Genomic DNA, 14134 nt, shown 5'->3' with positions numbered 1-14134 from the left:
AAAAAAAAAAAAAAAAAAACAAAAATCAAAGAAGGAGGAGAGGAAAAAGAGGAAGAGGAGGAGGAGGAAGAGGAAGAGGAGAGTAAAGCTTTAGCTCTCCTGTATATCCCCATTGTAGCAGGTGGGCTGTAGCTTTGGTGAGGAGACACTAATTTTCTGTTAACTGCAGAGTGAGTTACGGACTGTCGGTCTATTTTTGAGGCTATGAAATCTCTTGAAAGTCTACAGCAAAGTGGGGGCCTAAATCAGAAAATACAAATACATGTATTTCTATATAATTTATATACCATTTATGACCCCACTCATGAGCTCTGTTATAAGTTTCCCTAAAACATTGAAGGCTGTGTAGGTTTCTTGAGGCAGACCTTCTTGGCTATTTCAGAAAGCTGAAGTGAGCACACACATCAATTTCATTCAAGCATGAGGGTGACCTGGTAAGCTATTGCTGAAAGTGTTTCTAACAAAATAGGTTAATCTTAAGATTTGTTGAACTACTGCATTGTGAGTTGGTTACAGTATATCGTATTATATCTTGTCCTTCCTCTCCCCACAATACTGTAACACTCTGAAGGTGAAAAAGCATGAAGAGAAGCAAAACAAATGGAATGGTCCTTGATGTCAATATTTATCGTCTGCCTTGTGGTGAGATCTTAAATCTTACAATTAAATCATTTTGTGGAATGTATGTATGAATTTACGAGAAGCCAAATAAAATAGGTATTTATATATGTGAAATGTTTTCATATCATTTTTATATAATTTGAAGTTATTCTGTCATTAGTTTTCCTTTAGCCAAAGAGATACTATACCTGAGTAAATACCTAAGAAATTAAAAAATGATTCTCACTTAAAGTACCAGAGAAATTTGGAAGCAGATTCAATAAATTCCTTTTCCTTTGGATGCCCAGGATGACTGTTAGTATATTTGGCTGGGTGTTGGCTAAAAATACAGTACAAAGATTCATGCTTCTTACATAACTATCAGCAGAATGAATCCTGCCTCAGATTTCTTCTGTTTCCTGTTTTTATAAATGTGTTCGTGTTTTGGCAGTTTAGTTTTCTCAGTAATATTTAATCAGTACGATTGTATACTTGAGCTGTTTGTTATAAATAGTATAGAGGGAAGACTATAATTCAGTGATTGTGTCGTTTACTTGGATGGTCATAGTTAACTTGAACTGGCTTTCTTTTCATAGCTAAACTTAATTATTGGGGGGATGGATTTCTCACTGAAAAGAACTGAAATTTCAGCCCATCTAACTCTGCCTCGCCACTGGAAGACAAGCAGACAGAATTCCGCTCAGTAGGATTAGCTCAATTTCAAAGGACTCAAAACTTTAGTGGATTGAATGAATGATAGAAATTTTAAGAATGAAAAAAATTCAAATGTACTAAAGGAAGAAAATCACAGCTGGAAGAATTCGATGACAACATAGAACACCAGGGAAGAAAATTTAAAACATATTGGAGTTAATGAAGAGGAAAAAAAAACAGTAAGATTGAAGCAATATTTAAAACATAAAGGAATTAAAGTATCAATTTAAGGGGAGAGTAGCCCTGGTTGACCTGGAACTTCCTCCAAACTTAGAAAGATCTGTCTGCATCTGCCTCCGAAATGCTGGGATTAAAGGTATATGCCACCATGCCCAACCTTGTATTGGTTATTTTTCTATTGTTATATCAAAATACACAAGGCTAGATTGCCCTGACCTGCAGGACTTAACGGGGAGAAGAGGGAACTGCAGCGACAAATTTGGGAACAGGAGACGCAAAGGAAGGAGACAAGACAAAATATTTTCTGATCAAGTCTCAATTTACTCTAGGGAAAGGCACTATTTAAAACTCCAGACCACAAAGGTATTTGCCCAGGTGCACGGGCCAAACCCACATTATTGTTGGGTTACACATGAGCATAACTGAAATGTCCACATCATAAAATGTCTGGAAAGGAGTGTCCTCATTGTGAAAAGTCCGGAGAGGAATGTCCTCATTGTAAGGTATCCAGAAAGCCTTCTATCATAAAATGTCAATTGCAGGGATGGAAGCAAGATAGTGGAAGATGATGGCCCAGGGACAAGATGGAGACTAAGATACCAGGGGCTCTTGGCCCCAACACTAGATAATAGGTAAAGACAAGAACTTTGTTTAGTTTATGAATCTGGAAGTCTTACAGATAGGATATGAAGGTTACATCAGCTGCCAACATGATGCGGTTAATTTACTCCATATTAAGTATGAGTAAGTTCTGAATGAAACTACATATTTGAATCAATCACATCTTTTTTGTAACTGAGTTCTTTTTTTTTTTTTTTTTTTTTTTTTTTTTTTTTTTTTTTTTTTTTGCTGTAGTATATAAAATCTTAAAAGATTTATTATTTTTACTCTATGTGTATGGTGTTTTGCCTGCATCTCTCCTCTGCAGAGGACAGAAAAGGGAGGCCAGAAGTCTTAATGATAAAATTGCTGAGGGTTGTCAGCCACCACGCAAGTGCTGGGAATCAAACTCTGGTCTTCTGTAAGAGCAACAAAAGATGCTCTGAACTACTGCGCCATCTCTCCAGCCCTAGTGTATGTGGTCTTAAGTCTGTGTGCCTTTTTCTCCTCTTGAGAACTGGCATTGGAAAAGAGGAAACTGGAAGCTAGAAAGAGAAGAGTTAGGCCAGTGTAAAGAGAATTTAAGACAGTTAATCCCAACACCCCAGAGACAGGCGGGGGTTGGGGGGCTCAAGTTTAAAGCCACTCTGGGCGACGTAGTGAGAGCATACATACTTCAGATGAAACAGAACACCCAGAGGCACTTTCGGTAGGATGGTCTTAGGAGAGATGGAAGTGTGGTGAAGTGTACATTGAAGTTGACTTTGAAGCTGTAACCTGTTTATTAAGAGGATAGAAAGTGTTTCTGTTGTCTACTAAACTTGCCCATTTTCTAACGGAATGGGTTATGGCCAGAGATACATAACATAACCTTTTGTATTGGGAATGATATTTGAGCATTATAAGGTACCTAAGGGCAATTTGTCTCTCAGGTGTGCAGAGTGTATTAAACCTCTCTTTAGATATTTCCAACATGTAGTCAATATTTTTCTTTTAGACTATCACAAAGAACCTAAAATAAACAGTTTATAACTATAAGTCATAAAAAAAAAGTATAGAGCCAAGGGCTGAAGAGATGCTTAACTGTTGGGTGCACTGGCTGCTCTGTCAGAGGACCCAGGTTTGGCTCACAGCACCACATAAACTCTCAAAACCATTTGTGGATCCAGGGCCCTCACCTAATTCACTCCATGCATATTATACACCAACAAAACACTTGTACACATAAATTAAAACCACATGGCTCTTTTAAAGGAGGATAAAAAAGCATTATTAAGTACTGTATGATACATCAACTAGAAGAACAATATGTAGTTCTGGACTCTGTAATCAGGTAAACCGCAAACTTGAGTCTGAGTGTAGGGATTATAGGCATGAGTTATCATACCTGGCTCTCTTTTCTTAATTGCCTGTGTTTTTGTTTGCTCGTTTGTGGTTTTGAGATAACTATGTAGTTTTGGCTGGCCCAGAACTCACTCTGTAGACCAGGTTAGCCCCAGATTTTTGGATGATCCTCTTGCCTCTGCCTCTTAGGGCTGGGTTTTCAGGTGTTTGCCACAATAACTGGCATCTTTGTTTTATCTGTAAGAGAAACTTTAGGAAAATGTTACTGTTTATATATGGCAGAATACATAAGCAACATCAAGCATTGCATGTGCAATTAGATGTTTGTTTCTTTTCCTTTTTTTTCTTAAGAGTTAATTTATTTATTATATGTAAGTACACTGTAGCTGTCTTTAGATACTCCAGAAGAGGGCGTCTGATCTTGTTAAAGATGGTTGTGAGCCACCATGTGGTTGCTGGGATTTGATCTCAGGACATTCGGGAAAGCAGTCAGTGCTCTTAACTGCTGAGCCATCTCACCAGCCCCCTTTTTCCTTCTTTCTTTACACAGCCTCTTTCCACTCTCTGTTCCCTCTTAATGTATAGAGTCTACGCCGGGTGGTGGTGGCACACGCCCTTAATCCCAGCACTTGGGAGGCAGAGACAGGTGGATTTCTGACTTCAAGGCGAGCCTGGGCTACAGAGTGAGTTCCAGGACAGCCAGGGCTACACAGAGAAACCCTGTCTTGAAAAAAAAAAAAAACAAATTAAAACAAAAAAAAAATAGAGTCTGCATCAGATTTGGAGTGAGCTTTGAGGTGAGGTAGCCGCTTCTCCACTTCTCCCAGTTCTCGTTTTTTCCCATGTCCCCCATATATCACGTGTGTCTGGTTTTGCCTGATTGTATGTCTGTGTACCTTATGTGTGGTATCTGAAAAGGCCAGGAGAGGGTGTTGGATCCCCAGGAACTGGAGTAACAAATGGTGGCAAGTGTTCATATGGGTCTGGATGTCCAACCCCGGTTCTCAGGAGGAGAATTATCTCTCCGGCCCCCAAAGGACTTTTTATAAAATTATTTGGTGATGGTCACTTTTAGCCTCATGTTTTAACACCTTGCTTAAACCCCCTTCTTACTAAAGGGGCCACCAAGTAAAGTAGACATTATTAATGAATCTTATTGATTTAGAATGCTTTTAATATCAAAATGACATTTTTAGGCTCTCTGTCCTGGAAATAAGAATTTTTTTTTCTGCATTAGGAAATGTACTTTTTGAGACAAGGTGTGTATGTGTGCGTGTGTGTGTGTGTGTGTGTGTGTGTGTGTGTGTGTGTGTGTGTATGTGTGTGTATGTATGTATATCTTGGGCTAGCTTAGAACTCATGATCTTACTGTTGTAGTCTCTTGACTACTTGAATTGTAGGTGTGTGGCACCACACATGGTAGGAGATGTCTACATATTTCTAAGGTGCTTGAAACAATTAAGAAGTCTATTACATAGTTTAAAGAATGCAGTCTGAGCCAGATGTGCCAGACGCAGATGGATCTCTGGGTTTGAGGCCAGCCTTGGTCTACATAGTTCGAGAACAAGCAGGGCTACATAGAAGGACTCTGTCTCTAAAATAAAACGTGCAGTCCAAAAATAAAGAACAATACCATTTAATTTCTTAATTTTTTTATTAAAAATTTGATCATAGTATTAAAAAGTTGTCCATCAGAAACATGATGAAACTTTATGGCATAAAGTGAAGACAAACCGCGGTTTGAAGGATTACGGGGACGATCAGGAAGCTAACTAGCTCCTTTAGTCGTTGTTTAGTTGTTTTGGAAAACATGTCCTATTTTGATTGAAAAGCATGCCAAGTCCAGTTACGCAGCACACTGTCGTGGCCTTCACTGGGAACCAGAGGTTGTGAAAACTATGACTAGACTAAAGGTGGCCACAAAGCAGCAGTTAGGAGATCTGCTAGAGCTTTCTAAAAGGTTTGAAGCAAGAACGGGAGCCGTGGAGTACTTAAGAGGAACCTTGTGGAAATGTTTTAATGTCAGGCAAAGTCTAGATTAGAATATCAAGCATTCTTTCATCTCTGTTAAGACTTGGATGATGTGTCTGGGTAGGAGGAGTTTTCTTAAAATGTTGCAGCTTTTTTAGAAGAAAAATATGAGGCTAAAAGGGTAATAAAGTTTCTGCCAGATTATTCTGTGCTAGAAATCCATTAAATAACTTGTATTTGGAATTCAGTGAATGCTGATAGTACAGTACATGTTTATAGTGTAGTAGTAGAACTATTTCAAATCTGTTCCTAGGTTTAGTTGCCCTGGGGAGGGTGTGAGGCTGCACTTTCCTCAAAGCATGACAGAAGTCTGTGTTGGATAGATAGCAGTGTACTTATATAGGCCTGCCTGGGACTTCGTCTTTCAGGAAGGTTGTTCCTAGTCTGTGTTTTCTCCCACAGCTTAAGTAATAGAATATTCACACTAACCTATTACATACATATATGTTACAGGGTTGTATAATTCATTAATCTACTGTAAACAATAGTCAACTCCTTTTCCTTTTTGATGTACAGTTTTGCTGTGTAGTTAGAATGGCCTGTAACTTATGTTGTGGTGACCCATGATGGTCTCAGGTTTACAGTTTTCCTGCTTCGGCCTCATGAGTGCTGGGATTACAGGTCTGCACTGCCACACCAGTCTCAGATTATTTTCAGTACATTATTCCTGTTGCTGCAGCACTAAGTTTACCTTGGCTCTGTGGCTCTCCTTGGTCCTCCTCCTCTGTCTCTCCTTCCTTCCCTCATCTCTTCCCCCAGCTCTGCAAGTCTCTCAGGAATCCTGAGACTGCATTTTTTTTCTTTTTAAGAGATTACACTCAGTATCTCTGGGAATTCAAGGCCAGCTTGGACTCTGCTCCAAAAAACCAAATACATAGATGATTATTAATTTTTAGCGATTGCATGCAGTTTCAATTCTGTTCCATGCTTAGAGACTTAGGAGCAGAAGACAATTATTTATGTGTCATGTTTCTTTCTTCTTTTTTTTTTTCTTTTTGGTTTTTTGAGACAGGGTTTCTCTGTATAGCCCTGGCTGTCCTGGAGCTCACTTTGTAGACCAGGCTGGCCTCGAACTTAGAAATCTGCCTGCCTCTGCCTCCCAAGTGCTGGGATTAAAGGCGTGCACTTATGTGTCGCTTTTCTTTGATGCTGTATTATCTCTTAGGAGGCGTGACTCTTGACTACTCTAAGGTATTTGCTTTGTGGACTTTGAAGAGGGAAGAGATAAATGGAAGAAGGGCATTATAATTAAGAAAATCACCATGCTAAAATAAGTGATTAATAAAGCTATGTCTCCCTGTTAACGTGCCACTTAGGTTGTTCAGTGAGTGTGGCTAAATGAGACATGGTATTAAAACAGATTAGAGGAACCATTCAGTAGAGTGAGTCTATTTTTCCAAAAGAAAAATTAAAGAGTAAAGCCCATTTTAAAGAGAGTTCTGTTTTTGTGATTTCGATGTTTTTCTGTATCCAGTAGCTCTTAAAGTATTGTCACCAGCAACATGAGCAGCACCTGGACACTTGTACAAATCACCTGGTTATTCCAGGCCTTTAGATGGTTCTGATATGGGAGACATAAAATATCCAGAACACACATAGATAGGAGATGACAAGATGGCTTGGTGGGTGAAAGCCTTGCCTCCTAGCCCTGAGGGCCTGAGTTTGCACCCAGGATCCATACAAAGGTTGAAGGAGAGAACTGATTATACAGTTGCCCTCCGACCTCCACACGTATACATCATGCCATTTGCACAGACAATAACACGAAATGCAGAGGTGTGAGAGAAAGCTTATTTCTATATTTTTATGAATGAATTTTCTGCATATTTTCTCACACTGTTACAACTGTTATGTTGTTAATTTTTTTTCCTTTTGTTTTGCTAGAGACACTTTCTCACTGTATATAACCCAGGCTGGGTTTGAACTGCTGACTCTTCTGCCTCAGCCTCCTACATGCTTAGATTACAAATGTGTGCAGATTTGAATGTTTTTCACGCACTGAAGTGGGGAGGGGGGGAGAGAGAGAGAAAGAGAGAGAGAGTATGTGTGTTCCCGTGTGTATGCCTGCATGCGTGCATGCATGTGTGCCGGTGCCTGCAGAGGCCAGAGGATCTGAGGGTTAAACTCAGCTCATTAGATTTGTTGACCAGTGCCTTTACCCACTGAGCCATCACACGGCCACCTGTATTCTTATTTTTAAGATTATAAATGCCCAGTTTTTTTGTTTTGTTTTGTTAAACTGTTTTGGTTATGGAGAGACCTTATAACTTATTTTGTTACATTTTGGCAATGGCTATTAGATCTTCGTAAAATTTATTTTGAAGAAGCAGACATATATTAATAGAGCTTTGAGGCTTTATATAGATTTTACAGTTATTAAAGTATAGTTTTCAGGGCCAGAGAGATAGCTCAGATGTTAAGAGCACTGCTATTCTTCCAGAGGCACTGGGGTTTTGAGTCCCAGCTAGAAATTCTAGTTTCAGGTGGTCTGATGCCCTCTTCTGGCCTCTGCACAAACTGAACACAGGTGGTACAAAGACAAGCAGGCATAGGATCCATATACATAAAATAAAAACGGGGGCGGGTGGACTGGAGAGGTGACTCAGCAGTTTAGCGAACTTACTGCTCTTATAGGGAACTTGGGTTTGATTACCAGCATCAACATGGTAGATTAGAACTACCCGTAAATCCATTTTTAAGGATTCCAGTATATAGGCAAAACATTTATACATATACATAAATCTGAAACAAACAGGAAAAAAGTTTTAAAAAGAAACAGTTACTGGAAGAAAAATACTTTAAAGCTGCTTTTTGGTTATTTCTGTAAGCTAATGATTCTTGGTTTATTGTAAGGTTTAAAGGCAATGGCTAGTAACAAAGAATCTTAATTAACAATATATTTTAGTAATAAAAAAGTTCCTATCTGGCAGACCTAAATTTTATCATAAAAGTTAAAAATTTACATAATGTTTGTGACTAGCCTTCTATTAATATATTGAAAGCATGTATAATTTTTTTTCTGGAAATAGCATTTACTCACTAAGAAAATTATGGCAGAAATCAGATTAAACACTGAGAGAATTCTAGACAATTCAGACAGCCTGGTGTTTTGGAAAAGCTTTGTGCTTTGGCAGGAACCCAGGAGAGGAAGTGCTTACATCTGCTACATTCTAGAAGTTTTCCCCAGATCGCTGTAAGGCAGCCAGAAAAACTGTATTTCACTACTGTGTGGTTCTGGAAGTATCTAGAAATTTGTAGCAAACTTGAGAGAGGAGATATAGGAGTTCTTCCAAAATGCTGTTTTGTTGTGGTGATCTTTTTCATTGAGATTCAACTTAAGGGACAAGATGAAGGACCTTTTCAGCTTTTGTGGACTTCAGTTGGCCTCTGTTGAAGCCTGTTAGTTTAGACAGATCTACATGGGAAAGATCAGAGAAGTATCTACAGGGCAGGCTGGCAAATCAACCTAACTGAGAGGAACGTTCTACGGAGGCAGGCCATACCTCAGTAGCACTCTGCTATGCAGCATTGAGAAAACCCGTGGTTTTGGTAGGGGAGGAGGAAGCATATCAGGGCAGTTAGTATGGAAAGCAAGGAGGAACCTTTCAGTGGTTACTCAATGCCCTCATTATCATGAATAGTCCTCACTGGAAAAGACTGTCCCAGGGGCAGTGGATAAAAGAGGCAGGGGTGGTGAGAGGCTCTGGTTAACAGACTGTGAAGACCAGAGGTCAGTCCCCCAGAATGCAGGTATTATGCCAACTGGGTCTGACCGGCTGCCTGTAATCCCCGCCTTGGCAAAGACCTTATCCCCAGAGCAAGCTGGCTACAGGGACTACTACTAGCAGTATGGGTGAGCTCTGGGTTTGGCTGAGAAAAACCACCTCTCGGTAATGTAGACGAGTGACTGGGGAGATTCAGACCCCAACCTCAGTCTGTGCACCTCACACACAGGAGTGGAAAAAGAAAACAAAAATGGCCGGGCGGTGGTGGCGCACGCCTTTAATCCCAGCGCTTGGGAGGCAGAGGCAGGTGGATCTCTGAGTTCGAGGCCAACCTGGTCTACTGAGTGAGTTCCAGGACAGCCAGGGATACACAGAGAAACCCTGTCTCGAAAAACCAAAAAAAAAAAAAAAAAAAAAAAAAAAAAAAAAAAAAGAAAGAAAGAAAAAAAGAAAACAAAAATGATCAAGAAGAGCTTTGCTACTGGGTTGAATGTGGGGGAAAATGTCACAGCTGTATATCAGGCTTGGGTGGCTTTTTTATTTTTTCTCAACATAGAACACAGAAGTAAGAGAAAAAGTACTCCCTTCCCCCTTCCTAACAACAAAAACAAAACTCCTCTAAAGCTAGTCCTCAAAACTATATCTTTAAGAGACATTACTAGTTTAAATGTACAGGGCTCTTAATTCTTTTGGTATTCTCCACAACGTAAATAGCATTGTAGTTGGGGTTATAGCTGGAGTGATACATAATGGCTTAGCATGCTCTGGGTTTCATCTCCAGCACTACCTAAACAGGGCATGGTGGCACCTACCTGTAATGCCAGCTACTGGTAGGGTCAGAATTCAGAAGTATCCTTGACTATATAGTAAGTTCAAGGCCAGTCTGGGTCCATGTGATCCCGTCTCAGACAAAAAATAGCACAGCTTCATTCATGGTTGATTAATATACCAGTACAGTTAGTTCCATCTCTTTCATCATTCCTGATTCAGTGCTTTCATAGAGTAATGAAATAATCAGTCACCCCCAACTGTTACCACTTCCACAACCTCGAATTTTAAAGTTTAGAACCAGACTTGGGAAGGATGGGTTGGTTAAGTTAGACATTTTAAGGATTAAAGAGCTCTGACTTTTTTTTTTCTTTTAAACCATTTCAAACATCTTTAGATCTCTAAAGTATATTTTTGTGTGGCATTCATGTTTTAGAGCTAGACAAAAGGGAAAACATTTTCATACTATATAAAAAGCCAGATCTGGGGCTTGAGAGATAGCTCAGCTGTTACACTTTCTGCTCTTTCAGAGGACCTTGAGTTCTATGCTCAGCATTGTGTCTATGGCTCTCAACTGCCTATGATTCCCGCTGTAGGGCTTCTGATGCCGCTGGCCTCTGAGGACACCCATACTCATGTGTTCATCACTGCACACATATACACATACACGCAATTAATAATAATAAAAAGAAATCCTTTTTTAAAAAGCCATAACTGTTTAGTTAGTGATAACGGGAAAACAAATGGGTTGAAGTTTTTCTATAGTATGGAGCATCTAAGTTTATTAAAATTATAAATTAGTTATTAAATTGATTTCTAGAAATCAACACCAATTCTAGGGGCAGCCTGGAGACTAACTGTTGCTGTTCTTGTAGGTGTGTGAACCTGTGAGGTGCTCCAAGATGATCTGGGGGATTTTAATGATGGGGATTCTACTTCCTCAGTCTTTAGCCCACCCAGGCTTTTTTACGTCAATTGGTAAGTCTTGGCCATTTGTAACTTACTAGGCTTTACCCTTTAAAATTTCCCTGCTTTTGTATTTGTAATTGGTGAAAACACATGCACTATGCAGAAGACTAGCCTCAGTTTACTCCTTGCCTATCTAAAAGGGTCATTTACTGAACACTACAGTAAAAGGGTCATTTACTGAACACTCTACAGTAAAAGGGTCCATTTACTGAATACTCTACAGTAAAAGGGTCATTTACTGAATACTCTACAGTGTGGGCAGGAGTTATAGTACTCTCTGCCTTGGCTTTCTTTAAGTTATTTTTTCCTGATAACAAAAGTAATATGTATTATGCTTAGAAACATAGAAAAATTTAGAAAAGCATACCAAAAAGTTAGTGATAGTTGGGGTATGGCAGCACCTGACTATGTATGACTTCAATCCCAGGACTGGAGGCAAAGGTAGACAGAGCTCTGAGTTTGAGGTCAAGCATGGTCTTACACTGAGGTCCAGGCCGGCCAAGTCTACACAGTCAGACCTGTTACAAATAAAAAAAAGAAAAGAAAAAGAAAGTGATTAGTCTCTATACATAATTAATGCATATACATGCCATTTTAATACATAGATATATAATTGCTCTGTACATTACTTTCTAATATGTTTTACTTCATTGTAAACGTGTTATTTTTTTCCACACCATCATTTTAAAAAGTATTATAAAAAGAGTGTGTTGAAGCTGAGCAGTGCTGGTGCAACTCTTTTAATCCCCAAACTTAGGGCAGAGGAGGTAGATCTTTGTAAGTTCAAAGACAGCTTGGTCTACAGAGCGAGTTCTAGGACAGTCAGAGATAGATCACTGGTCTGGTTCAAGGCTTCTTGCTTCTGCTGTACTAGCAATACTGGATCCTCACCAGGACTCCTCTTGGATAGACTGTTGTTGCAGGATCATGGAGATCTTGCAGCTTTGGACCTGTTAGACTGATCCCTTCCTGAGCTCCAGCAGTTCATAGATGGGGTAGATGTTGGGGTGGACCAACTCAAAGCCCTGGATCTTGACCTGCATGATAGCTGAGCTGGTCTGCCCACCAGCTCTCCCAAAGCCATCCCACTAGGATGAGCTCTCCAGCATGGCTCCGGCTAGTTCACCCAACGCTGTAACTGTCAGAGGGCAGAGCCAGCTGTCTGGCTCTCATGCCCCCAGGCTTGTAAGGCCACTTCTAGCTTGCTGCCCAACTGAGGTGTGGGAGCTGTCTTATTTCTTAAAAATAAATTTTAAAACTTTGAAACTTTTTCAAGAGTGATTTTTTTTTTTTTATTGATTAAAAGTTTGATCCCACAGCACTTGGGAAGCAGAGGCAGATGGATTTCTAAGTTTGAGGATAGCCTGGTCTATAGAGTGAGTTCCAGGATAGCCAGGGCTACACAAAGAAACCCTATCTCGAAACACCTCCCCCTCCAAAAAAAATTGATCCCAATTTATCTTGAAAACTAAAGGTGAGCTATAAGAGCAGAGGCAGAAAAGAAGAAACATTAATTCTAATAAAGTACTGTTGTTTATTAATTTAGTTTGCAAATGAAAACACCATTTTCCAACATAGTCCAAGTTTGCAAAATTTATTAGTTCCAAAAACTAGAGCCAGAACTCATTAGAATTTAATTTGGGTTTATTTTTGGTTTATCTGATAGGGGGTAAAAAGGAAGGAAGGAAGGAAGGAAGGAAGGAAGGAAGATAATCCTTTACAATATACCTGTTAATTAAATCCTCCTACAGGATAAAACCTTCCTAATGAATTCTAAAAGATTTATATTGATGAATATTTAATAACCTTCCTCTTCCCATGTAGGTCAGATGACTGACTTGATCCATAATGAAAAAGACCTGGTGACATCACTAAAAGATTATATTAAAGCAGAAGAGGACAAGCTAGAGCAAATCAAAAAGTAAGTATGCTTTCCTTACTATAGCTCTGCCTCCGTCTGGATGTCTTCTCGCTTCACTAAAACAGAAGAGTGGAAGTAAAAGCCCGGAAAGTGGCTAAAGCAATAAGCACAGGAAAACAAGGGTTAACCCTGGGTCAGAGGTGGTGTGTGCCAGCTTGTGTACTAGGTATATGTACGTGTTTGTGAGATGCACATGTACATTACCGAAGGTTAACGTCAGATGTCTTTCTCTGTTACTCTTATTTTTTAGACAGGGTCTCTGTACTGGATCTGGCAAGGCTCATTGACCACCAAGTTTCAGGACTCTTCTGTTTCTACCTCCCAGCTCTAGAATTACAGACAAACACTATTCTTGGTGGGGGTGTTGGGGATCTGAACTCAGCGTCCATCCTTGTGTGACAGACACTTTATCACCTGAATCATCTCCATAGTCCCTAGTTAGTTTTTTCATTATTGTGAGGACAAAACTTCTTGGAGAAAGTAATTACTTTGTCTCACAGTTCAGATGATCTAGTTTCCTTTCATTCTAACTGAACAGCTTAGATGGCAGTTAGGGAGCAGAGGCAGAGAATAGAGGGGTTAGCAGTCTTCCTCCTTCCTGAGCCTGTGTAGGTGCTGCCCACATTCAGGGTCAGTCTTCTCTGAAAACACCTCACAGACACATCCCAAGCTATCCCTTTAAGAGCTACTTTGTGAGCTGGAGAGATGGCCTCAGTGGTTAAAAGCACTGATGGCTCTTCCAGAGGTCCTAGAGTCAATTCCCAGCAACCACATGGTGACTCACAACTATCTTCAATAGGGTCTGATGACCTCTTCTGGTGTGTCTGAAGAGAGCTATGGTGTACTTATATACATAAAATAAGTAAATCTTAAAAAAAAAAAAAGAGCTACTTTGTAATCTAATGATGTTGACAGTCAAGATTAACCATCACAGTGTAGAAGAATATGGATGGATGAGGATGTAGAAGCCCTGCTAATATCTTTCATAATCTCTCCAGTAAGCCACCTGCTAGAGCCGTTTTCCAGTTCTACTCGTGGGATTCCATTGTAGACTTGTAGTGACAAGTATGATTAGTGATATCTAATTTAAAAACCACGTGGTTTTTCTTGAATGTTAATTTTCGTGACTCAGGTTTGTAGTAATTCTGACGTGAGAATTTGTACTCTGTTAAATGAATGCCTTGGTGTTAATATATTAGATTTTGTGACAATCTTACTGTGTAGCCCTGGCTGGCCTTAAACCCAATGAGATTGGCCTGCTCTACCTGTTGTATGTTGGGAT

The 14134-nt window shown here is 39.7% G+C and overlaps 1 protein-coding gene across 2 annotated transcripts in view; it reads left to right on the top strand.

Moving 5' to 3' along the window:
• The window catches only part of P4ha1 (prolyl 4-hydroxylase subunit alpha 1), a 46986-nt gene that overhangs the window by 2267 nt on the left and 30585 nt on the right, over positions 1 to 14134 (top strand). For both annotated transcript variants that reach the window (XM_031346553.1, XM_031346554.1), the window contains exons 2-3: positions 10838 to 10940; positions 12756 to 12852. In XM_031346553.1, the coding sequence (XP_031202413.1) occupies positions 10865 to 10940; positions 12756 to 12852 (173 nt within the window). In that variant the 5' untranslated portion in view covers positions 10838 to 10864. The remainder of the gene's footprint in view (positions 1 to 10837; positions 10941 to 12755; positions 12853 to 14134) is intronic.

The sequence above is a fragment of the Mastomys coucha genome, unplaced genomic scaffold (assembly GCF_008632895.1).
Source record: "Mastomys coucha isolate ucsf_1 unplaced genomic scaffold, UCSF_Mcou_1 pScaffold3, whole genome shotgun sequence".
Classification (NCBI taxonomy): Eukaryota; Metazoa; Chordata; class Mammalia; order Rodentia; family Muridae; genus Mastomys; species Mastomys coucha.
The sequence above is the reverse complement of the archived record's forward strand: the minus strand, read 5'-3'. Positions and strand labels throughout refer to the sequence as shown.